The 27019-nt window shown below is 36.5% G+C and overlaps 1 protein-coding gene across 1 annotated transcript in view; it reads left to right on the top strand.

Moving 5' to 3' along the window:
- CPNE8 (copine 8) overlaps positions 1 to 27019 on the top strand; it is a 209521-nt gene that overhangs the window by 64129 nt on the left and 118373 nt on the right. Inside the window, exon 6 of the mRNA XM_046685801.1 lies at positions 6721 to 6797. Within this exon, the coding sequence (XP_046541757.1) occupies positions 6721 to 6797 (77 nt within the window). The remainder of the gene's footprint in view (positions 1 to 6720; positions 6798 to 27019) is intronic.

Raw genomic sequence — 27019 nt, 5'->3', positions numbered from 1 at the left:
CTAGTGCATAATATAACTAAGTCACACTTTAGTCTTTAGAGTTGATGTGATTAGTATGAATTAAATACAAAGGAAGTCAGCAATATTAGCTGGGAGTACTGGCAATAAAATATGAGTAGATAATGCCAACAATAAAATTTCACAGGTAATACAAACTTTCCTCATCAGTTTTTTTCCACATTGTCAAAATATAAAAGCAAGAAATTTTGTATCACTTATTTTTTTCTTGCTCTTACTGGCTTAGCATGAATGTGCTTATAATCAGTTAAATGTTCACAAGATGAGTAGAAGCAATAAATGGAAGCAAATCATGACTCTATCTTATCAAGAAATTGAATGATTAACTCCTAAACAGTTGACTGCACCCAATCACTGTGCTTTATTAAAACTTAGCTATCAATAAGCCTATTTAATGTCTTTTGATTTAAATTATCTATTAATTAGAGATGTTATATTTCAGATACTCGATCACTGTATAAGACGAAAAAGCCGTTTAAAGATTTTCTTGTAGACCTTTTAGGAGAAAGATGCCACACTATTGAATGCTTATGAGATTGTTTATGATGATGCTAATAATAAACTACATGCATTGATTAGCTTTATAACAGTATAGAAATCAGAAATTTCACTCACCTTAAATGCCTCTTGGTTCATTATACCATTGTTTTAAAAATGTCTTTCTTTTATATATGTATGCTTATATGTGTACTATAGTCATGCATTGCTTAATGACGAGGATATGTTTCAAGAAATGTGTCCTTAGGTGATTTCGTCATTGTACAAACATCATAGAGTGTGCTTAAATCAAGCACAAGAGAAAACGATGCAATGAAGAGATGTGGTAAACACAAAATGTGTGAGGCTGCTGCTGGAGTAACAAGGCATACTGTTTTGCAGTAAACTTTTTTAATAAGTAGAAAGAGTACTGTCTAAAATACCAATAAAAAGTCTAGTATAGGAAATATATAAACCAGTAACATAGTCGTTTATTGTCATTATTATTATGTACTGTACATAATTGTATGTGCTATACTTTTATATGACTGGCATCACAGTAGATTTGTTTACACTAGCATCACCACAAGCACGTGAGTAGTGCCTAGGACAGCTATGATGTCACTAGGCAATAGGACTTTTTCAGCTCCAATATAATCTTATGGGATCACTCTTGTATATGCAGTCTGTCATTGACTAAAACGACATTGAAATGACTGAAATGTCGTTATGTGGCACATGACTGTAGTTAACATGTAAGATAAGTTAGTGTATAAGAAACATTTGGATTTTATAATGGCACTCAAAATGAGCATTTGTATTGACCATGAGTATAAAGTGGTTTGGCAAAGGAAATATATAATTTATTCACATAATTATAGTATCTCCTGTATTGGAATCTAGTGACAAGTGGCAAGGTTTGAGTATAGAGTAATATTCTTTTAACCCCAGGGAAGTAGGGAGGAGAAGGGAGGCATATATTTATTAAACGTTTACCATGTTCCAAGCATCTGTTCTAAGTGCTTTGCATACATTATCTTATTAAACACTTTGCTGGGACCGGCTGGTGGCGCAGCGGTTAAGTTCGCACGTTCCGCTTCTCGGTGGCCCGGGGTTCGCTGGTTCAGATCCCGGGTGTGGACATGGCACCGCTTGGCAAAAGCCATGCTGAGGTAGGCATTCCACATATAAAGTAGAGGAAGATGGGCATGGATGTTAGCTCAGGGCCAGTCTTCCTGAGCAAAAAGAGGAGGATTGACAGTAGTTAGCTCAGGGCTAATCTTCCTCAAAATAAATAAATAAATAAATAAATACTTTGTTTAGTTCTCCCAACAATTTAATATGTAGGTATTATTTATTATGTCCATTTTATAGATTAGGATACTGAGACAAAGAGACATTAGTAAATGGTTCAGCCAGAATATAAGCACAGGCAGTATAAACCCTCATAATTCTCACTCCTAAAGCGTGGGTTATATTGCTTTGCTGAATAAATAAATGTATGTATGTATGTGTGTGTGTAAAAGATCTTTTAAAAAGGATGCATAGGAATCATTTCTTGCAAGCAAGCAAGCAAACCAACAAACAAAACCAGTTCATTTACTGCAAAATAAATTACCTTTTTATATATGTGGAATTTTTAAAGCACATAGCATAATGTAATTTTCATGAATATAGATAAGTAGCCAGCTACAATATAATATAAAATGTAGATGGATGAAATCAGTAAAAACTGATATTAAAGAAATAATAAAGTAATAATTTTGAAGAAATTAGAATATTATATTCATGTGTATAGTTTAAGTAGACATTCTCCTGAGTATTAACAAGGAAGAGAACAGAAACATGAATGTGTTTATATAATAGTCAGCTGGAATATGGTGGTATGGCAATGCTTCCCTGGATTTCGAGCTGTGTTATGCTAGTAATAAAACTAGATTTAGATTGTTGTGGGAATAATCCAAACGCTTCCTCTGATTTGCTGTTTTTTTAAACTACTTATGCAATGTGAAACATATCATTATTATAATGCTTTGTATTGCTATGCTCTCTGCTTTTTTCTTCTTTTCCACTTCTCACTGCTGGGTCTTTCAGCTTTAATACCAGCATATTGGATTCAGGTTAATATTTGGATACTTTTAAAGAGTGGTCGAATGCATCCTAGATACTAAGAATATGGTTTGTGTACATTTAAACACATTATCAAAACTAAGTTTTGTCTGTGTCTTATTTAGATTATAAAGTTATAATTAACTCATTTAACAAATATTTATTGATCTCATGATCAGCTTTGGGAAAGCCCAATAGTTAATGTGATTGAATAAATTGAGGTATTTCTCAACTGCCAGCCAGTCAAAGCTAGATTTGGTCTGTTTGGTCTATGCGTGTGTTAGAGTTGTGGAAAGGTACCTGGATTTATTACTGGAAATTCTGTTATGACCTAATTATGACTCATCAACTGGAATGCAACATCATAGTAAGAAACAATAAAGCAGTTCATGTTATAGCTAATTTTTATTTCTATCTTTATCTAACTATAGACCAAAGTATCTAAAAATATCCTTTAAAGGACACTAATTATATCACTAATTTTGTGTAAAATGCATAGGAAATGTGAATCGTTGGGATGACAAACAAATGGATTCAGTAGAGCTTTCCAAAACAAGGAGTAGTGGACAAATATTATGTTTGATTTTTGCATTGTGAGTAGTAAATGTGTTGCTTGATTGGGAATACACAAACATAGCAGACGTGTAACAACTACATAAATGCCATTAATATTTAGAGGCAAAGTGTGCAATAACTATAGAGACAATGTGTGTAGATGCACACCACATCTTTTTATTGCACATTTTGTTGATTTTATTATTTTAATTTCCTTTTTGGTCCAGAATGATGATATTTGCGTGTTCTCTGTTAATATGTGTCTACCCTAATATGGATATGCTCAATGCTTCTGTTTGTTTTCTTGAGTAATTATAGCACAGAACAGCTTTTACTGAGACTTATTACTCCATTGGCCAAATCCATTTAATATGTAGTATGTGCACCTGCCCATCAATATCAGTATCTTTATTTTTTCTAGAAAAGCTTTCTAGAATCCCCCATATGTGATTTTGCTGCTGACTCAGAAGAGCAATGATATATTCCAAAACTTCAGTATTCAGTTCTAACTTTCTTCTGTGAGACTTAGAGAAATTTAGATTATTTTTTAGCCTGTAAACCTATTTGTAAAGTCTCTTTTGAAATTGGGAAAGACATGTTATTATTAAGGATATTTAATTTAAATATGTCAGAGCTTTACTTTAAGTACTTTTTACCTACTTTGAAGCAAAGTTTAAAACGATTTGCAGTTTTATGAAGGTATTGTCATTCTGTCAGCCACCAGGTTCCAGATTCAGAGTTATTTTCTGTCTCTCTCTCTCTTCCTCTCCCCACTGCCCCACCCCCCACCATGAACAAGTACAGGTTACACCAAATCTTGTCACATTTCTCTGCACTGTTCCCTACCATTTGCTACAACTTTAGTTTGGACCTTAACACTTGGCTTCTTATTAGCTACAATTACCAAGCAAGGGCTCGCCATCCAAGGTGCATAAACAGCCTGTTATTACAACATCAGCCTTTGGGAAAAGAAAAATAGCTTTATTTACAAGATCGATCTGCAAGGAGACAGGAGGCAGATGCTCTCAGATCTGTCTCCCTGATCCAGGGCTTGGGGCAAAATTTATGGGAAGAAGAACTGGGTGGTCTAAAGTGTGGAGATAGATGATTGGAGGTAAGGAGAAGTGAGGTAATTCATCTGTGCAAGCTTCATGAGGTCAAGCTTCATGGCTCTTCATAGGACTCATGTTCACAAAATGGTAGTGTTAGCATGATCTGAGGGTGCAGTTTTCAGCCCTTTGATATCAGAAGAGTCACTTATCAGGCATTTGCACAGGCCCAGTTGATGGGTTGGTGGTCTCAATCAGCCTGAACTGGACATGGAGTCGTTTTTCAGTTTTGGAAAAACCACTCTTAATTACTCTGTTAAGATGGAGTCAGTTGGACTAGTGCTAGAGGGCCTGTGGTTACACTAGTATCACCTTCTGATTGATCTGGCTTCTGGATTTTTCCTCACTCCTCAGTCCATTCTGCAAATTGGTACCTGAGCAATCTTCTGAATGCACTGTTCTAATGGCATCCCTGCATTGTGGAAGGCTTCCAGTTGCTTCTGATTATCCTGAGGCAACTTTTTTTTGCCTGGCCAAGAGGGCCTTCCACAATCTTGGCTCTTCATCTTCATTTCTGCCCTTTACTTGAGGCCTTCTCTTTTTTCATTGCATTCTTGCCTAAAACTCTGATCTGTTCTCTAGGACTATGTAGGGGAGGAAAAATAACTTTCCCTCTACCCTTTTGGGTTCTTGGCTGAGACCCCTCTGTAATAAAAAGGACAGATTAACGGGAGAAAAACAAACAGAAGCTTAATAACATGTGTCTTCTTATATACATGGGAGATACCAAGGAAAACTGAGTAACTCCCCCAAACGGCCCAAGCCATCACCTGAAATACCATCTCCAGCTAAAAACAAAAGAGGTTCTTGGGGGATAGGGAGCCAGTTATGGGAAGTTTTCAAGCAGAGCATAGTGAAGGAGGGTATGGTGGTTGTGCAAATTTAAGTCTCTGCCTTCTCTGGTGATAAGAGTTTCTAGAGATTTAGTCATCTTCCTCTTAATGCAGGAGGGAGAACACTCTTACAGACAGAAATTTCCCTTATAAATGTAAATATCTCTTACAGAAGGGCAACTTCTAACTCAGTTTTCAGAGCCTTTTCTGTGTCTGCTGTTTCTTAAAAAAAAATCAGCCTAAAATAATCCTTATGCCAAAGAGGCGTATTTTGGGATGGCAAGTTCTGCTCCCTTTTGACTAGAATGTCTCTCTGCTCTCCATGATCTGATTCCTACCTAGTTCCCAAGGCTTATTTCTTTGGGGGGACATATTTTGCTGATTATCCTAGTCTACAGTGGTATTTTTTCCCCTCATGAGACTTAGAGCACTCTCTCCTTCCCTTTTTTTTCATTGAACAACATAGCTTTTAGTTTTGTGATTTTACGCATTTTAAAATATCATTTAGTAAAATCTAAAGCAACATTTTGTTTACTGTCATTCCTCTGTCCATCCTTCTTAGAGTTTCTCCTGGGCCAGGTCACTGTACAATTTAGGGAGATCTGCCACCTTCCCCTTGAGGACAGATTGGAATCACATACGGCTAAACTAGAGAGTGTGTCTCTCCCTGAAACACCTCTGTATTTTCTTGACCCACTTTTCCAGATGGTGTTGGAGCCCTTATTTTATTGGCGTGTGAAGTTGCCTTGTATTTATGATATTTAAATTCTTAGGCAGCATATCAATCTAGAATCAGAACATCTGGGTTACTCCTGACTCTGCTAGTTATTGACTGCCTAAAACATGGAAAAATCAACCTCTTAGATGATTGGTTTCTTTATCTGTGAAATGACATATTGATAACAGACTTCACATTTTCCAAGGTTATTCTGAGTCTTGAAAATAAGATTCCTCTACTTGTACGCTAATGAACTTTATAATGTGTTATACTTAACCCATTTTTAGGCACTTCATATATGCTAATATTAACTCATGCAATAACTCATTGAATCCTCAAAACAACTCTGTGAGGGGGACTAATACATGTTAGAGATGAGGAAACTGGAGAGCTTAATTAATTGCCCAGAGTCACAGGCTGTCAGGGGTGGTACTACAATAGACACCTAGCAGTGTGGCTCTGGACCCTAGTTGTAGCCGTGACATCACACGACCTCTCTGTAAGTAGCACTGATATTTTTAGCCGCCTCTGCTCTGTGCTGTCACGGTTTGCCTCTTCAGCCCAAAGCTTAGTAGTTTCAGAGACATCCAAAGTCAAATTAAATTGTGACTTCAAATCCTGGAACTTTTTCCCATTTTCATTTTAAGTTAAAAAAGAATAAGAAAAGAAATGCAATGTCTAAACACTCAACAAGGCTGCTCTGTTATTAAAAAGATAAAAGGCTGTGCAAACTTAGGGGAGAATCACGTGGTAAAATTAATGCATATTGAGCTCATTTTATTATTGAAAGTTAGAGAATTCAGTATTTCAGCAATGAAAACAATGCAAGTGTGATGTACAAAATAGATAGTGTAAAGACAGTGTGGGAACTTATGAGCTTTAATCCTTTTATCTATTGCAGGACTTTCTGGGACAAGTGTTTTGTACATTGGGGGAGATTGTTGGTTCACAGGGAAGTCGCCTGGAAAAGCCGATAGTGTAAGTATCTTTTAATTCAGACAATGAAATGTTAACCCTTCAGCTTCTATCTTGGCAGTTTGGAATTGATGAATACATGGTTGTAGACCAAAAGTGGGTGTTATAATCTTATTTGAGTTTTTTTCTCCCAACAAATAATTTTGACATGTTTGTAAAGGATAATTTCTATTTCCGCTGTTGTATGCCATGCTACAAAATGTTCACAAAATGCAGTGAGCAGATTTAAATAAGAAAATGTGTTGTTTTCCTTTTGGTTGTGCTAGTAAGTCTTAGACTTAGTACTTTTTGCGGAAGATTTTACTCTTTTGGGCCAAGGACTATATGTAGCACTGCCTTTTATACCATATGTTTAATAAATGCATTTTTGGTGATTGAGATTTTAATAATAATTTTTTCTACAAAATCGGTCTGTAAAGACGACAGCAAGTGTGTAAATGTTATGAGAAGGCGGTCACTAAGAATTGCATCTTCCATCTTCACCTTCAATTACTGGGATCATGTTTCATTTTCAGATCAATTGCATGGGATGATCCAGTTTTCTCCAATTCCAAATACGACAGAAAACAAACTCTAGATATTTTCCCTAGTTCTTTCTCCTCCTCATCGTCCTTCTTCCTCCCTTGCTAACCTTGATTATATTTGGATTCACTTAACTGTTTATAAAAATCAAAAGATCTAGGGAGAATACTAAGGCATTTGCAGAGCTAACCACAATGTTTAAAGGTTTGGGGAATTTTGAAGTCTATATCTTCACCAATCTTTTAAGAATCTCCAACTCACAAAATAAATGTCGGTCGAAGCTCCACAAATTTGTTCACCTTTGACATCAAACACTTGAATTGGCTAAGGGATCGTTCTCACTTTCCGTATATAAAACGGAACTTCATACTTAGTGTCTTCAGTGCTGTGCAAGAACTTTGTAGGCTACTAAGAAGTCTATGCATTCTAACTTCGTTTATTTAACTTGATTTTCTCAGAAAATTATTACTGAATGTCAGTTTGAAAACTTTTGCATATCAACTACTTTTTAAACTTTCTTTTCATGTGTAATTTGTTTTCACATGATAGAATTTGGAAGCTTATGATTCAAATATATTTATACCCACTTTAATAAGTAAGAAGTAATTTGTAAAGCAAATATAAATATTTTATTAAGTGTGTATAATTCTTATTGCGTTTTCTAGGCTAGTGACTTAGGCTCATGAGGATTCTTGGAAGATCACTAAATCTACCCTTTTTTTGTTAAAGAAAAGAATCAGTAATATACACAATGCCACCTTAAGGATGCCTTTAATATTCTTCGAGAGAAAACAAAAGCAGTTAAAATAAGGTATTTTTATTTCAGAGCAACAGAATAGAGATTTTTATGGAACCTGTGCTCATATTTTTAAATTGATAGTTTTATTGGAAATTTTTCTCTGGTGTTATTTTCTGCATAAAAGGAAGTCATAACTCTTCTTTCAATAAACTCTTAAATTACATAGAATTTTTCCCAGTGGAAAATCATCATTATATTAGCCTTGATACATGTTAAAAAGTTAATATTATATTGGTTGGGGTATGTGGTAAATAGAATATACTGTGAGATGTGGTCCTTGTTCAGCTGACTCAACAATTCCCACTAGACAAGACCAGCAAAAACAAATTCATGCTAAGGGGTGAAGATAGCTAGAGAAACGGTTGGCAGAATATGCAAATGTTGTAGTATCTGCTGGCAGTCGAGTCATGATCATTTTACATAATCAGAAAGGATGCATTGCCCTTGAGATTTTTCTTAGCTCCTGCTGAGGATGGGGTAGCGTAAATGTTCGGACAACATGGAGCTATTGTAACTACATGTTTTGCTACACCTATAGGATATTTTTTAATTTAGGCAAGCTTACTAAAAGTCTTGATATTATTTCTTTCTTACTGAAAAAGGTACAATTCATTAAATTTTTTGAAGTATATTTAATCTTTTATTCAGCCTTTGATCTTATTGGGCAATCTTTTCAGGCAAATAAACATTAAGAAAAGTGTTTAAAAGTGGGCTTATTGTTTGAGCAGTGGGAGATTTTTATATTTTTCTAAGTAAATTTAGCTAAGCAAGTGTTAATACTAAATGGGTAATGAAACGTAGAGCTTGGCTGTAACAAAGAGGTTGGTACAAAAGAAAGAAAGAAAGAAGAAAACTATAAAAATGGCAGAATGATGGCTTATTACATGGAGGAATTAAAGTGAATACTTGAGATAAAGAGAACAAAGGAAAGAGATGAAAGAGGGAACTCAAATAGGAGATTAATAAAAAAAAGGGCAGTGAAATTGAATGCAGTTATTTTGCTAGTGGAAGGATATTTTGGATTTATTAATCAAAGCATTCAGTAATATACTCATGTGCTCTCACCTGAGCAGTTACTCAAACCCAGGTGAACACTGGATTGGAAAAAAAAAAAAAGCATTTTGTAGTCACCCACCTTCTTGCTTGAGAAAATATTGGCTTTTATTAAAAACTCTAGCTATGAGACAGGTGTGTGTCTAGAGCAAAGGAAATAGGTGTATTTAAGAGCCTGGTCCACTGGGCTAAGCATGCTGTCTTGGGCTCCTGCAAGTTCAAGTGCTTTGAGAGAAGATGCAACTTCTTTTCAAATGGCATTTTACCCCCTTACCTCAACCTCAAATGAAAAGCAATCAAAACCGTTCATATTTTTTCTTTGAAAAAGCATAATTGGGTTGAGGGTGTGAAATACTGTTTGTGTAGAAGCTTTCTTTGCCCGTAATATTGAAGTAGCCCTTTATAGCAGCTGGTTGCTCCATGGATGCTTTCAAATTCCACAGTCATCCCCGCTCAGTGACATCCTTTTCTATGTAGTTGAGGTTTTGAACCAATTTAATGGACAGATGGTGGAGAGAGATGGGAAGGCTGGAAAACAGGGGATATTTCAGTGGAGGAGGGAATGGCTTTAGAAGAAAGGATGGAGCCAGGGAGAACATTGTAGATGATGTCAGGTCAGGGAAGTGTTTTCTTCTTTGACAATAAGCTTGATGACAAATACATCTTCTAAAGATTTCATGTTTTATCACACAACATATAAAAACAGTGGAATATATGAAAGCATGGCAGAAATGATGAAGAAGTTCATATTGGGGAAATAATATGTAGGTAACACTGTAGCCCTTATATCTCTATCTCGTAGTTCCTTTTACCTCTGCCTGTCCCTCTCCTCCCTAGGGAACCTGCCCTGGGCAGGGCTTAGCTGTCCAGTTAAAGATAACATTGTAGGATGGTCCCTCAACATCCGACTATTTTTCATGGTCTGTTTCTCATGGCTGGAGATAGAAATAGAATTTGTGTACTCTCCTGCTAACAGGCATTACTTTTGGCAATCTGGTTAAGGAGTTAGGAGACTTTCCCTATGTGAATGGCTATAGGCCTCAGAATTCCAGCACAGGACATCTCCTAAGGCAGATAATCCACCCATAATTAATAGAATGGGCTCATCTTGAATTTAAGAAGTCTTTCTGTGTCCCAAATGTTATTTATCTTAAATAGCATTATCCAAGTGATTTAGTGCTTATTTATCAATTTGTTTTAGAATGGAGATTTATTTTCCCATTAGTTTCCCATTTATATTCTAAATTATTCAAAAATATTCTTTTGTTTTCTTCCCTTTAAATGGCCTGGTTTAGATCATTTTCTGTTAAGGTTTCAGAATAATTTGTTCTTAATTGCCTCAGAAGTGGTCTGTTAAAAATGATGGCAACTGTAAAATTTAGAGATTTAAAGCAGACATACTAGAGCTTTAAATTATTTATTATTAATCAAGGCTTTGAAAACTAAATTACGTTTATTGCAAAGGAAGTGTGGCTTCCTGTATATAACTCATGCCCTATTAAATAATCAGAATTTAAATTTAAACTTGTCTTTATTTTCTGCGCTTCAGTTATTGTTGTCACTTTTAAAAATAGATTTTCTCATTTTATTATGAGAATAGAAATTATTATTTTAAAAATATTTTGTAGGAACTTAGGTAAAATTTTTTGAAATTGATATTCAAGAATTTTTAGTCTACTTTTTAATGGCAGCTCAAAATTTTCACAATTTCCAACAGTCTGTTCTGTTGGATTCAAGTTTTGAGCAAATACATTTCTCATATCTTAATTCCATCCTACACTTTGGTCTTTTCCCTAACCCTCCTAAAATGAGTCTTGTGCTGCTTAATTTGTCTGCAGCATTTACTGTGTCTTTCTATGACTCATCGGCTCCTCTCTAAATCGTCCCATTATTATTTAGCATTATACTCACTCAGCAGTGTGTTTTCTCATGCTGTGAGATTGTATCCAATTTTCTGTGTGATGCTGTCAGAGAATCTTGCTTCTTCTATCTTTAGGGATCTCAGTGATGGATTCAGCAAAGCCTTCCAAAATGCTAGAATCAGCACCAGTTTAAAAAAGATTGCTATTCTCTCCTCTGGGAGGAAAGTATTTATTATATTCATCAAGTAATAGGCCTGTTTGTTCCCGGTACTCTCATCCAGGTGTGCCTGATTCTGTATGAAAGGATGGGGCAAAGAGGCAGGGACTGGTGGTGATTAAAAAGAAGATTCTAACTCTGGGAAGGAGTGGGAACTCCAAGGGTAACTGAACCAGCAGCTGTTTTGGCTAAGGGAAAAGATTATGTTCTTTGTAGGCTGGCTATAGCAGCAGTTTGTGATCCAGGCAATCAGTAGTGTGAGAGGATAAAGGGAAGGATGCAAGAGGTATTAGTGAGTGTCCTGACAGGTGTGAAGAGCACAGGGACAGGGACTCAGAGAGGCAGGTGGTAACTGGAAGACCGGCTTGCAGCTGTCTCATAAACATGGGAATCCCAACTCTGACATAGGGTTCAAGGACCAAGCCCATTGGGTGCTGAAGTTCAACAATGGAAATGGGGGGAGAAGACAAAAATAGAAAGGAAGCTTGGGAATAAGGCAGAAGACTGAAATAGAATATGGCTGGAGGGGGACTTGAGGCTGAGCCTTAAAGGTTGGCTTAAAGATCCGACTCAAATGTTGCCTTATCCTGAAAGCTCTGTGTGTCTGTGAGTGCATGTGGAGGTCACGAGTCAGTGTGAGAAGGAAGAGGAGGAAGAAGAGGGGTGGGAAAATGGTTAGTGTTGAAGGTGAGAACCACATAAACTCACAATAAAGCAGTGCATGTCTTTGTTGTGCAGTTTTTTGCATGTGGAAATATAGTCAACTTTGGGGGAAATTTTGACATTCAAAGTCATCCTGACTTTAGTAACTTCCCTGAAAATTAGATTGATGTTGTCATGCTTTGGTTTATTTTATTAGAAAGAATATTGAGTTGGGAATCAGAAGAGGATGTTTTCAGTCTCATCTCTGCTACTAGCTTGTTATATATTATTACAAAATTTGTACATCTATATTATATTTTTATCTCTGTAGGTCACATTTGTATTATGAAGAATTTAGTCTAGAGATAAATAAATAGCCACATAATGGAGTTGGTTGTACATGGACTTTGGGGGCAGTCAGCCCTGGGTTTCTTAATTTATTAGGTGTACAATTTGAGCAAATTGCTTTAAATTCTTTAGCTCCAGTTTCCTCACCTGAAACTTATGAATAATGCACTTTTAAAAGAGTCGTTGTAAGAAATAGCAATACTTTATATAATTGTCATGGAGAATACTGGAACTTAATAAACACTCAAATGGTGATTATTGATATTGTGTTGTTATTAAATATAGCCAATATCTTTTAGGAAAGACTTCTTAAATCACCTAATAATCTTCTCCATCTCCCCTTTCCTCCCTCACTCCCATCCTTCATTCCTGTCTTTCTGTCTGTATTTTTGTCTTTATTTTTCTTAGAGAAGTGTTTAGCTAGGAATTCAGCAAGCTTACATAATGGGTGATTTTGAACTAAACTTGATTACATTTATATAAATTAATTATAAACCAAAGATAAATATTAAAAACTATTTTGTCTCTTTTCAGTATAGAGCTGAACAGTCAAATTGGGGGAGTGAGTTACATTTCTGCTTTTCATTAGTTTGGGTTTTACAAGCATACCTCCTTTTGTTGTGCTTCGCAGGTGTTGCATTTTTACAAATTGAAGGATTGTGGCAATCCTGTGTTCAGCAAGTCTGTTGGCACCATTTTTCCAACAGCATTTGCTCACTTTGTGTCTCTGTGTCACATTTTGGTAATTCTTGCAATATTTCAAACATTTCATTATTATTATATTTGTTATGGTGGACTGTGATCAGTGATCTTTGATGTTACTGTTGTAATTATTTTGGGGCACCATGAACCACACACGTACAAGACAGCAAACTTAATTGATAAGTGTTGTGTGTGTTCTGACTGCTCCACTGACTGGCTATTCCCCGTCTCTCTCCTTCTCCTTGGGCCTCCCTATTCTCTGACACAACAGTATTGAAATTAGGCCAATTTAATAACCCTACAATGGCCTTGAAGTGTTCAAATGAAAGGGAGAGTTGCACGTCTCTCAGTGTAAATCAAAAGCTAGAAATGATTAAGCTTAGTGAGGAAGGCATGGCGAAAGCCGAGATAGGCTGAAAGCTAGGACTCTTGTGCCAAGCAGTTAGCCAAGTTGTGAATGCAAGGAAACGTTCTTGAAGGAAATTAAAAGTGCTGTTCCAGTGAACACATGAATGATAAGAAAGCGAAACAGCCTTATTGCTGATGTGGAGAAAGTTTTAGTGGTCTGGATAGAAGGTCAAACCAGCCACAACATTCCTTTAAGCCAAAGCTTATTCCAGAGCAAGGCCCTATTAACTCTATTCAATTCTATGAAGGCTGAGAGAGGTGAGGAAGCTGCGGAAGAAAAGTTTGAAGCTAGCAGAGGTTGGTTCATGAGGTTTAAGGAGAGAAGCCATCTCCATAACAAAAAAGTGCAAGATGAAGCAGCAGGTGCTGATGTAGGAGCTGCAGCAAGTTACCCAGATCTAGCTGAGATGATCATGAAGGGGGCCACACCAAACAACAGATTTTCAGTGTAGACAAAACAGCCTTATATTGGAAGAAGATGCCATCTAGGACTTTCACAGCCACAGAGGAGAAGTCAATGCCTGGCTTTAAAGCTTCAAAGGACAGGCTGACTCTCATGTTAGGGGCTAATACAGCTGATAACTTTAATGCTCATTTACCCTTCTGAAAATCCAGGGCCCTTAAGAATTATGCTAAATCTAGTCTGACTGTGTTCTATAAACGGAACAACAAAACCTCGACAACAGCACATGTGTTTACGACATGGTTTACTGAATATGTTAAGCATACTGTTGAGACCCACTGCTCAGAAAAAAAGATTCCTTTCAAAATATTACTGCTTATTGACAATGCACCTGGGTCACCTAAGAGCTTTGATGGAGATGTGCAATGAGATTAATGTTGTTTTTATGCCTGCTAACACAACATTCATTCTGAAGCTCATGGATCAAGGAGTAATTTTGACTCTCAAGTCTTATTATTTAAGAAATACATTTTGAAAGACTATAGCTGCCATACATAGTGATGCCTCTGATGGATCTGGGCAAAGTAAATTGAAAACCTTCTGGAAAGGATTCACCATTCTATATGCTATTAAGAACATTTGTGATTGAGGGGAAGAGGTCAAAATATCAACATTAACAGGAGTTGGTAAGAAGTTGATTTCAGCTGTCATGGATGACTTCGAGGGGTTCAAGACTTCAGTGGAGGAAGTTACTGCAGGATGTAGAAATAGCAAGAGAACCAGAATTAGAAGTGAAGACTGACAATGTGACTGAATTGCTGCAATCTCATGATGAAACTTGAACAGATGAGGAGTTGCTCCTTATGGATGAGCAAAGAAAGTGGTTTCTTGAGATGGAATCTATTCCTGGTGAAGATACTGTGAAGATTGTTGAAATGACAATAACAAATTTAGAGTATTCCATAAACCTAGTTGATAAAGCAGTGGCAGGCTTTGAGAGAACTGACTGCAGTTTAGAAAGAGTTCTACTGTGGGGAAAATGGTGTCAAACAGCATCACATGCTACAGAGAAGTCCTTTGTGAAAGGCAGACTCAATCAATGCAGCAAACTTCATTGTTGTCTTATTTTAAGAAGTTGCAGGGGGCCGGTCCTGTGGCTGAGTGGTTAATGTTCCACATAATCCACTTTTGGAGCCCAGGTTCTCAGGTTTGCATGCTGGGTGCAGACCTCTTCCACTCATCAGCCATGCTGTGGAGGCATCCCACATACAAAGGAGAGGAAGATTGGCAAAGATGTTAGCTCAGGGCTAATCTTCCTCAACCAAAAAAAAGAGGAGGATTAGCAATGGGTGTTAGCTTAGGGTGAATCTTCCTCACCAAAAAAAGAAAAAGAAAGGGCCATTCAATAAATTAAAATGGAAAAGAAAAAATTGTGCAGCCACCTCAACCTTCAGCAACCACTGCCCTAATCAGTCAGCAGCCATCAACACTGAGGCAAGACCCTCCACCAGCAAAAAGATTATGACTTGCTAAAGGCTCAGATAATGGTTAGAACTTTTTAGCAATAAAGGATTTTTTATTTAAGATACGTCTTTTCAGACGTAATGCTGTTGCACACTTAATAGACTATAGTTTAATGTAAACATAACTTTTATATGTACTAGGAAACAAAAAAATTCATGTGACTTACTTTTTTGTGATATTCACTTTATTATGGTGGTGCAGAACTGAACCCACAATATCTCTGAGGTCTGCCTGTATAAGATAGTGTTATTATTTTGTTGGAAATGTCCTGAATTTCTAAAGCATTGGAGCTGTGTTCATATGTAGTTGCAAAATGTAACAAAATGTAATCTAGGGTTCAATATCAATTAAAAATTATTTCTCTCTCATTTGCAAAGATCACATAGATGTGTATACATATTAGTAATTTTCATATTATCCCACACATTAAAAATTGAGCCATTGATTGCATCTTAGAGAGATGTTAGATGCTTCATGGACTTAGAGTAAGTCTCCAGGAGAGCCCCAAATGAAAAATTGTGCATTCTCCAAAGGCCAAGGGTAGAGGGAATTGTAGTACATTTCCTTATGTATCTTGTGCAAGATTGTGAGTCTTCTATATAACGGAAATTTAATAAATGTTAAGCTGGACCACTTTGTTAAATTCATTTGTGGATCTGACCTCATGCTCTGGAAGGATTTGCAGAGATTGAACTGTTTTAACCCAAAAAAGCAGACTGTATACAGCTACAAGCCCCCACCCTTCTCTGCTTTACTCAGGAATTCCAGTGGTTATAGCTATAGGCATATAGGTGAAGAACTCTTCTGAATAGAAAGGCTTGTAAAGGATATGGCCAGTCGTGAGAGAGATATAGGTAAGATAAATAAATTTTTCTCAAAATAGCCCTGTATGTCATCATCAGAGACAAACCCTAGAATGGTAGATCTGTTGTTCTGATTTGAATATTATATTTTTCTGTTCTATGAGGCTTGTGTACGAGTAACTCCTTTAGGAACCCCAGTTTAAGAAAGAAAAACAAAAGGCAAAATCATTTTATGTCAGTGTTTACTATATAGACTATATTACTGACTAGATTTGTTTACTTTTCTGTCAGACAGAAGCTGAGTACAGTAGAGGTCTTAGAGATTTTTATTTCTTTCTTTTAATTCACTTATTCAACAAATCTTTACTGAGAATACGTTATGGACCAGAAACTGTTAGGGACTAAGTAGACAATTATGAAAACACAGAGTTGTTGCTGTCCTCCTTGAGTTTACCATTTATTCTTTAAATGAATAGTCACACAAATAAATGTAATTACATATTGACATAAACCCTATGAAAATTAGATTACTGACTTAGACCAGAATATATAGGCCATATTTAGTATTTGAATGTTTGTCATAAGTGCATTGGGAAAGTTCATGATTTTTTGTTCAAAGAGGTTCATTCACTTCTGTGTGGAGAATGGTTGTGGGTAGTTAACAGAGAGATGAGTACATTAACTACTGTTGAAATAATCCAGTTCAGAGGAGAAGTGGGCTGATTAAAAATACGTTTTGAAGGTTGATTTCACAAAGATTGGTGGTAGGCTGGTAGTCTTGGTTGAAGAAGATTTCAAGAATGACCCTCAGATTTCTTGCACAAGTAACTGAGTAGATGGATGTACTGTATTCTAAGATGAAGATCCTCCATTTCTGGATTTGCCAGAAGTGATCATCAGCTTTAGGAGTAGATGAGTCATTCTATCCTTATATTGTAGATGCTGGTGTTTACCCAGAGTAGAAACCTTTGCAACAATTTTTTTTATTTGCATTTGCCTAAAGTCATTGGGTTAGATTGAAAACTGGTGGAAAATCCTAACCGAAGGAAAGAAATGCTGAGACATGATCCATGTTATTTTGGAGGATGGGTTCTAAATTAAATAGTACCTGCCTTTATGGAATAAACATTCCTAGTTTCACTTAGTTTAAATATCAGATGAGTTTCTAAAGGGTTACACTTTTTATGGACAATGTTTGGGATAAAATCTTTCAGAGAAACTATAGCTTCTTCTGGGGTGAAATTCATTTCTCCTTTGTTCCTTCTCTCCTCTTGTTCGTATATGGCATAATTTGCTGGATTCTTGGATTCAAAATGCAGGCTGGGAATATTAGTTCTATAGTTAAGCAAACTAGTAGGTGAGAAAAGACCTTTATGGGCCAACTTTGGAATAGACACATTGGTCTGAGCTCTAACTCACTGTTGAGATGAATGTTTGGAACAAACATTTGGGGATTGTCTCTGTTCTTGTACTTACACTCAACTGGTTCTTTGTCCTCAAAGCAAGTGGAAAGGGAGCAGTAAATGTTTTTTAAAATAATACTAGCAGCTAACTTGATTGAGTTCTTATAATATGTCAGTCGCTATTCTACCTGCTTTACACATAGTAACTTCTTTAACCCTCAGAGCACCATTATGAGGTAGGTAGAGATTGTTGTCATCCCCGTTCATCAGGAAGAAACTGAGACAAGGACTCAGGAGTAACTAGCTTCAAATAGGGTTGCTTGTTTTGTGAGCCTATATGCTTAAACACAGCACTATATTGCCTTCAATAAATATATATTTATGTACAGCTCTAAAAGAAAATTTAAATTTTTATTATATTTCATTTTAGTAATACAGAACTATTTACTTAAAAGTCAAGAACATCTCTGGATAGTGAGAAGAGCTTTCAAGGGACATCCATTCTGACTAAGGTCATTTCAAGGATGAGATTCCTTCTCATTATCTTTTACCCACACAGCTCTTCTTCAAGCACAGTCCAGTATCTCACTTTTTCCTGAGATAAATAGTGCTCATCCCTACAAAAGTTTCTGCTTCTTGCATCCATCTTGGGTCATGAACACCCAGCTTCTATGGGCTACTCCAGGCTTCCGTAGGATGTGTGCTGAGATTTTTCTCTTCCCTGTGATTACTGAGAAGACAGCAATAACCCTGGAAGTAAAGAGAGGTATAACTTTCCAGTGCCAGCCAGGTATGTCCAGCGGGATTGCAGCCACTCTTTCTGTGGTCAACTAAGATGAATGTACTCTTCTCCAGGGGTAGCATTAAATTTTCTCAGAGCCAAATAATCTAAATAGAAAGACTACTAGAAGAAATTTTAAAAATAAATCCATATATAACTTTTTGGAAAAAAGTAAATAAGTATATCAGGGTTTTTTTTTCTGGTCTTCTGGAAAATCATCGTTTTGAATTCACTGTGTGTTGACAAGTAAACTGCACCATGTTCTCATCCTTCCTGGTCGTTTCTTCCATTTGGTAATGCAGGATGACCTGCCTCCATTTCCCAAAACACAGAGCTCTCTGCTGCCTTCTTCCCTTAGAAAATTCAGGAGAGAGAGAGATAAAACATACTGTTAGTGTTTTTATTTATTTATTTTTATAAGCCTTTGTGAATAATTAGCCTTGATTGGGCTATGGTGCCATTTTAGGTACAGGTAGATTTTCAGCAGGTTGCCCTGAGAATAAATTCTAGTAAATGAAAAATCTCAGTAACCTTTGCAACTCACTGTCTACTTTGATACCAGTCTTGTTTGGCTCCTCCCCATAATCATGGAGGTAGATCAATTGAATCTCAACTATTTCTGCATTTGAGTGAACTCTGAGGAAAGACTCTAAACATGGAGGGCAGTTCAGTAAACTGACATTTCCAAATATATCTATATTCCAACATATATTTTTAGTTATTTGCATGAATGTATTGTTTTTTTACTATAAATACCATTTTGAGCTAACTGAATTGTTAGCGTCTCCCAGCATTATGAGGATTCTTTCCTCCTTCCTTCATACTGTTTTTGTTTGTATTAAATTCTCTATTGTCCTTTCTTAAGCAGGTCTACTGAAAAACATAATCAAAGGAATACACAGTAGATGCTCCTTCTCTTTCTTATTATATTAATTCACCTGTGAACATATGTGGGCTCCACAGCATGCTGGAGCAAAGCACCTGAACAGCCTTCTAAAATTCAATCAAGAGGCTGAATCCCACTCCATCCCTTTCTTCATGTAACAATTGTTAGAGGCTTAAAAAGAAACCATTATATCCTCTGTATTGTAGAGACCTGCCTTGTAAATAGTAAGAATTAAATAAATGTTTATTGAACTGAATTTTCCGAATAATAGTCACACTGTTATGCTTCTTCCTTTTTGTTAAGTACTCTAAGTGTCTCTCCTGCACATTATAACTTTGTGCTTCAGTTTCCCAGAATTTGGAACAGAATTCTTAGATTATAATATCATTGCTCCATACGCATTTTACTACAGTACAAATGCAAAGTATACTTTTAGTGATATGAGCAACCTAATATTGGATAAATGGGTAGAACTAGTTTATCATAAGCAAAAAAAGTAATTTCTTAAAAATTTTGACATGTGGTATTTAAGAGCTAGGATCACACCATTCTTGTCAATAATTGCTTTCAAAGAAAATCTCAATCTCCAGAGATTATGAGCAGTTTCCTTTGTTTTTATTACTGAAAAACTGTGTATCAAATCATTGATTGTACTCATAGTGATTCTGTACCATGATAATAACCATCTTGTTTTCCTTTTAATGTCAACATTTACATTCTAACTATAAAACAAGATCACATTTTATTTAATTGTAGTGTTAAAAATTGCAGAGTAACAGATGGAGTTCTTGATGAGCACAGTGTTTCAAATTTTAAACAAAGGTTATAGTTTCAGTTTTCTGGTATATGACTTATTTTACCAGTGAACATAGTGTGTTTCCTTTTGTGATCATTGGTTTAATAAAATCTTAGAAATGGCATTTTGTTAATATTTTAGAGATAAAACATTGCATAGAAAGATAAATGCATCAGCTTTGAATTAAATGAATCATTAGTTTTGAAAAAACTGTACTTGCATGGATCTTTTATCTTTGCCTTTGGAAATGACATAATTTCCTCATGTAATTAGATCTCAAAAGAAAACTAATGTACTAAAAATAAGTTTCTCTCCACTTGAATGTTAGAGTTTTCAATTATTGGGCTGTTTATGTGTCTTTGATTTTTCTTTGTTTAACAAGAAACATTTGATATCTTATGTCAGCAACCCCAGCTATTTGCCTTTTCTGTATCCACACCCATGGATGCACCATAGGGTCGTAGCACAGAACCAAATGGTCTGGTGACATCACTGACTCCTGGGCTCTGTCCCCAGTTCTACCTTCAATGCTCTGTGACCCTCTTGGGCACATTTTCCCTGTCTCCTCAGCAGCTTTTCCAAAAGGTTATAAATAACCTTCTTCAAGCTCTCTATCTATCTCCTCTCATCACTCCCAGCCTTTTATTTTTACAACTTTACCTTTGATTCTCAGAGAACATAATGCCAAATAATATTAGTTGCTATATTTGTTATTTAACACTCTATCGGACTGCACCAAGAACTTTACATATATTATAGCATTTAATCATTCCTCAATCTAGCGAAATAGAGATTATTAGTTAGATTTTGCAAATGTGAGGCTTAAATAAGTTAAGTACCTTGCCCAAAATCAAGAGAAGAAGTCAGCAGAATGGCTTGTTAAAAATCAGGTTCGGCTCCTTAATCTTTGTTCAGATTTTGTCCACTACAGGTGAGATTCATTTTACCTTTTTCTCTCCTGGCTTAGTTGTGCATATGTTTCTCTTCTTCAAGTAAACAGTTTCCTCCATCTGAGCCCCAAATTGCGTGCTACACAGACATCCCGGGGGGTCTTGTATATATCTTCAACTTTCTCCCTGCCGTCCCCAAGACGTGCAACTATGCTTCTACCTTATGCTAGGGCTCTCTCTCCATTCTTCCCATCATGGCAGATAATCTTCAAAGACTCTTCTTGTACAGCTTGTCAACTACCACTCCCTCTCCAACCTATCTTCATGATTCCACTCAAATGGCTTACTTGGGGCCAGATACCTCCTCTGTGCCATATCTAGCAGGTGCTTTCAATTCTCAACTGATTTGGCCTCTCTGTGGTTTGTGTGCTATTGACCACCTCTTCCTTGAAATTCTTCTCCCTTTGTTTTCATGACACCATCTCTCCTAGTTTTCCTCCTGGATTTCTGGAAGTCTTCCTACTCTCCTTCACTGGCTGAAGAATGACCTGAAATTGTGTGCAGAATGCTGGGTGACATTTTTCTCCTAGCTTTTATTGAGTCCTAAATGTATCTGTGACTCAACAAAGATTAAGACCTACAGCCTACATGGTATGTTACTCTGGATGATCTCTTACATGGCCCTAATTTTAACTGTCACCTATATGCCATTGATGCTCACATCTTATATGTATTTCTCTCCTTGGCTCTAGATGCATACGTAGAACAGCCCACTGAACACAGATGTCTCAAAGAAATTGCAAACTGAATATGCCCCAGAAGTGAATTTATCATTTATTTTGTCAAAACTCCTCCTGTTCTGTCCTTTCTCTGTGATAACATCACTGGACAGTTTTCTAAGCAAGATAGCTGAGAGCCGTATTACGCTCTTTCTCCCTCTCTCCTTCCTTTCCCAATAAGTAACCAAGTTTTCCGGAATCCCTTGTCCATCTCCACCTCCACTACCCTTGAGCAGCAACCCTTCTTGCTTAGATATTTATACAATTCTCCCAACCGGGCTTGATGTCTGTAGTTTCAATCTGCGTCAATCCTGTCTGCATGCACCAGCTCCTACTGGTCTTTCTTGAGTCAGATATAAAGTCCAGCCCCTTCCCTTGTTTGAAATCCTCCAATTCTTTCTCATAACCTTTAGGGGAGAAAACTCAACTCTTTGCAATAACACTTGAGACCCAGTTGTGTACTCTAATATTCCCGAACATACGTTATTCTCTGAATGACTTGCATTTCCTTCAGCGGGTCATATTCTCACATTGATCTCTGTGTCTGGAAGGCATTTCTGCACATTGTCCCACTTGCCAGTGTGTACTCACCTTGTTAGACTCAGTTCCTGTCACCTGTGTACAATCTCCTTTATTTCTGCCAGAGTAAGATTGATGTCCCATTTTTGGTGTTCTAGCACACGCGTCTTATTTCAGTTATAATATTCATCACATTTTATTGTTACTGCATCAGTATCTGCACCAGTTACAGCATCTTTACTGTGTGTTTATTTGTTTTTCTTCCCACTGAGCTCCTTTAGGCTAGGGACTAAATCTTCTTCAACTTTATTTGTTTCTTTACTACCTAGCAAAATGCCTATAAAAGGGTAAGCACTCAATACATCTTTTTAAAATGATTGTATTACAGAACCCTAGAGAGTACTAGTTGCCATGCCTTGCACGTAAGGTGATAACTCAACAAATATTTGCTGCTTAAATAAGCAAATGTATTTTATTCTGTTTGTATTGCAATTCTGTAAAACTAAGTGATCTATGTATCTAATTTGTTTTGCTGTTTGGACCTATAATTAATATGAAATACAAACTTCTATTTTCACTAGTATTTCACAGTCAAAAAGTCAGTTTGACTATCATTTTCATATATTAGTATCATAAGTTCATGAAATAGGATCATATGAATAATTCATTTTGGGATTAAAGAAGGATTCATACATTAACAAAGAAAAATCATAGTTTCATGTTAGGCTTACCTCTTATGTTAAAATCATTAATGTTGATGAATAACAAATTAATTTTTACATGTTTATTTCTGTATCATATAGTTTGCATTTCACTACAGGGCAAGTTTCAGTCAATTATTTGTATAATCTGTTTCCCTACTAAGATCTAAGTCTTTTCCTCTCACAAGGCAAGTATAAACAGAGCTCTCATCTATTAATTATTTAGGTGTTACCAAATTTTAGTGCAATATTACATAAATACTTCATTGTGCCACTGGATAACTTTTTTTGTTGTTTTTTTGGTTTTGGTGAGGAAGATTGTCCCTAAGCTAACATCCACTGCCCATCTTCCTCTTTTTGCTTAAGGAAGATTGTCCCTGAGTTAACATCTGTGCCAGTCTTCCTCTATTTTTTATGTGGGACATGGCCACAGCTCGGCTTGATGAGCGATGTGTATGTCTGCACCCGGGTTCTGAACCCGTGAACCCTGGGCCACCGAAGCAGAATGTGTGAACTTAACCACTGTGCCACCAGGGCAGCTCCTACATTAACTTTTTTTAAATTTAATTTTTAAAAAAGAGTTAATCCAAACAGTTTACTTTGAGTTGTTCTTACCCCAGTTGAAATAGACTGGTTTATGGTGGAAAAGGTGTTTATTTACCTTCTACCCAGTTAGGAATTAGCTCTTACTAGAGCCTATGTCCGCTCCACTCCCCCTTATAATTTGGGTATTTGTTACCCAAGTACCACTATTTCTTACCCAAATAGCAGTCAAGACTGGTCCAAACCATATGTCAAGTTGGTAAATTTTTTATTGAAGATTATCCCTTAATTCTATTACCTTTACAGGTAAAACACTTAGAATTCTCATTCTGCCCCTTTAGCTGCCTGACCTTCTGTATCATGGACTACACTTTCATTTCTTTGTCACCTTCCCCTCTCTCCCTGCCCTCAATCAATGAATGCACTGCATCCTGTTATCTTTGGCCCGTTCATCAGAGAGCTAGTACTATAATAAACAAATCAGTGCTAAGGTTGTATTGAAAGTATGCTACTGGTTTAATTTGTTACTCTTCTTGTTGATCCATATTGAGTTATATTATTTAGTTGGGGGCTTCTGAAATCACTCTCATAAATCAAATGCAATTCAATTCAACAAATGCTTAGAGAACATCTAATAAGTGCCAGATGTCTTTAGGTATAATCATGCAGAGATGGCAATGCATAATTCCTCCATCCTGGAACTCACTGCTCTTATGAATGATCCATGTAAACACATAATAACAAGTGTAATTTATTGAGTACTTGTTCTGTGCTATGTTTATACACATGTGATATTTAAAACTGCATTATTATCTTGACTTCTCAGAGGAAGAAACTGAGTTTCAAGAAAGTTAAACAACTCATTCAAGGTCAGAGTCATTAATTGATGTACTTGCGATTTAAACTCCCCAACACAATCTCTATGCACTAGGTCTCATTGTAGCCCCATAGGAGTATCTACAAGGTAGAGAGGGAGAGGAGGAATTCACCATAGTTACGGGAGTCAGAGAAGCAGCATCTGAGTTGGGCTTTGAAAAATGAAAAAGAGTTTACCAAGTAAACAGTCTAAGTCTAAGGATGAATCTGAGACCCTGAAAGTTTTAAACCTTGAGAAAGGCTGATAAAGGAGATGTTTTAAGGCAGGAAACTTTATGTTACTGAACACATACCCCTTTGGTGATATGACTTACTGCTTTTAGCTCAGCATATACAGATTAATTTTCTGAAAAATATTAAGCCTGATAGCAGCTTAAGTATGGTTTCGTTTTTCCTGTTTTTTTGACTTATATAACTGAAATTATACTATATATTTTTCTATGACTTGAGTTTTTTGCTCAAAATTGTTTGTGAGAACCATCCATGTAATGGGTGATGTGTGAAGCTGTAGTTCATTCTTTTCATTGCTGTGTAGTTATCCATTTCATGAATTACAGATAGATTTACCTTATATTAAGTTGATGGACATTTTTTTAGTTTCTTGTGTTTTTTTCCTATATAAGTAACGCTGCAATAAAAATAATTATATATCTTTTTATTATATGCCTAGAAATGAAATTCTGGGGTCATAGGATATGTGCAGTAAAGAAGGGAAAATTTTGGCCCCTAGAACCTTTGCTGTGTGTTATCACACCCATGGTTATGTTACTGTACATGGCAAGAGGAACTTTGCAGATATAATTGCAATGAACTAATCAGCTGACCTTAAGATAAGTAGATTATCATGAATTATCTAGATAGTCTCAGTGTAATCACATGAGCCCTTAAAGACAGAAGAGAAAGGGAGAACAAGAAGTCAGAGAGATGCAGCAGATGGAAGTCAAGGAGATTGAACACATGAGCAGTATCTTACCTGCCTTTGCTGTCTTGAACATGTAGGAGACCACATGGAAATCATGAGAAGGAAATGAATTCTGCCATCAAACTAAATGAGCTTGGAAGTTAATGCTCTCCCAGATCCTCTAGATAAGAACCCAGGCTGGTTGACAATTTGATGTGAGCCTTGTGCAGCCCTAAGCAGAGCACCCAGCTGAGCCTGCTGAAATTCTGACTTACAGAACTGTCTGATAATGAGTGGGTGTGTTGTTTTAAGCCACTGAGTTTATGGTAATTTGTTATGGCAGCAATAGGAAACTAATGCATATTTTGGTAGACAGAAGTGGTGTGCTACTATAATAAATACTTTAAAGTATGGAAGATAGATAGAAGACTGCTCCGTGGAGGAGCTTTTTATCTAATGGAGTCCCTATGACATACACAAGAGACCCACAAAGCTCTTGAGAATTTTATCCCAGCAGAAACCCTGTGAGCTTGGACTGAAAGACAGAGAAAGTATAAATGAAAGAAGGCTGTTGGACCCCCCAAATTATACTGGCAATCTCTTGCTACCTTTTATCAAAAAAGAAGAATAACCCAGAGGTTGTAGTGTAAACCATAGAAAACTAGTAGAGTTTGCTCAGCTGGATTTCAAAATCACTTTGGACTGATGATTCATCTTACCTTATATTTTTCCCCTTTTGGAACAGGAATGCTTTAAGTATTATCCTATGCCTGACCCTTAATTGTATGTTGGGGTAGATAATTTGTTTCTTTAGAGACACAGGTGTCCTGTTGGGAGGAATTGTGCTCCATGATAAATTATACCCAGAGCCTTAACCGCACTTGTTTAGATGATGAGATTTGAAACATTTGAGCTGATAAGATTTAGATGAGATTTTTGAACTGAGTCAGTGTTGTAATGGGATGAAACCTTCGGGGACCTGTGGAGGAGGTGAATGTGTTTTGCTATGGGAGGGCCATGGATCATGGAGGGCCAACCGGTGGACTGGGGTAGGCAAGGTTTGGCTTCTATGACCCTCATATTCTGATGTCATGCCTGTGTTATGTTATGTTGCATGGCAAAAGGACCTTGGCTGATGTAATTAAAATTATTAATCAGATGACTTTAAGATAGAAAGGTTATCCTAGATTATGTAGGTAAACCCATTGTAATCATGTGAGCCCATAAAGGCAAATGCGAATGTCGGAAAGATGCAGCAGAACAGCAAGTCACAGAGACTTGTAGAGTAAGAAGGACTCAGCTCTTTGGTTGCTGGCTTAAAGATTTGGGCGGCCAATGAGAAGGAGTTCAATTCTACTTCCTGACAACTTGAATGATCCTGGAAGCAGATTTTTTCCCAGACAGCTGATTCCTTGATTTTGGCCAGACACTAAGCAGAGTTCCTAGCTGAGCCTGCTGGACTTCTGACCTTCATAACTGTGAAATAGTGAATGGGTGTTGTTTTAAGCTGCTAAATGTGTGATAATTTGTTACGGCAGTTACAGGAAAATAATAGAAGTAGCTTCAGAGTTATTAGAAATGACCAAATTGTCTTCCAAATGGTCCTACCCAATTTGCTTTTCATGACAGTATAAAAACATTCCACTTGCTTCTACTTCTTGTCAAAACTTGACATTTTTAGAATTTGTTGTTTTTGTCAGTGTGGTATATATTTCAATTAGCATTTCTCTAGTTACCAATGTGGTTGAATATCTTTCCACATATTTATTACCTGTTTGTTTTTTATCTTCTGTAAAATACCTGTTGTGATTTTGGCTCATTTTTTCCTTTTAGACTATTTCCCATTTTCTTGCTGATTTTTAAGAGT

This window comes from Equus quagga, chromosome 1 (genome assembly GCF_021613505.1).
Source record: "Equus quagga isolate Etosha38 chromosome 1, UCLA_HA_Equagga_1.0, whole genome shotgun sequence".
In the NCBI taxonomy this organism is placed as follows: domain Eukaryota; kingdom Metazoa; phylum Chordata; class Mammalia; order Perissodactyla; family Equidae; genus Equus; species Equus quagga.
The sequence above is the reverse complement of the archived record's forward strand: the minus strand, read 5'-3'. Positions and strand labels throughout refer to the sequence as shown.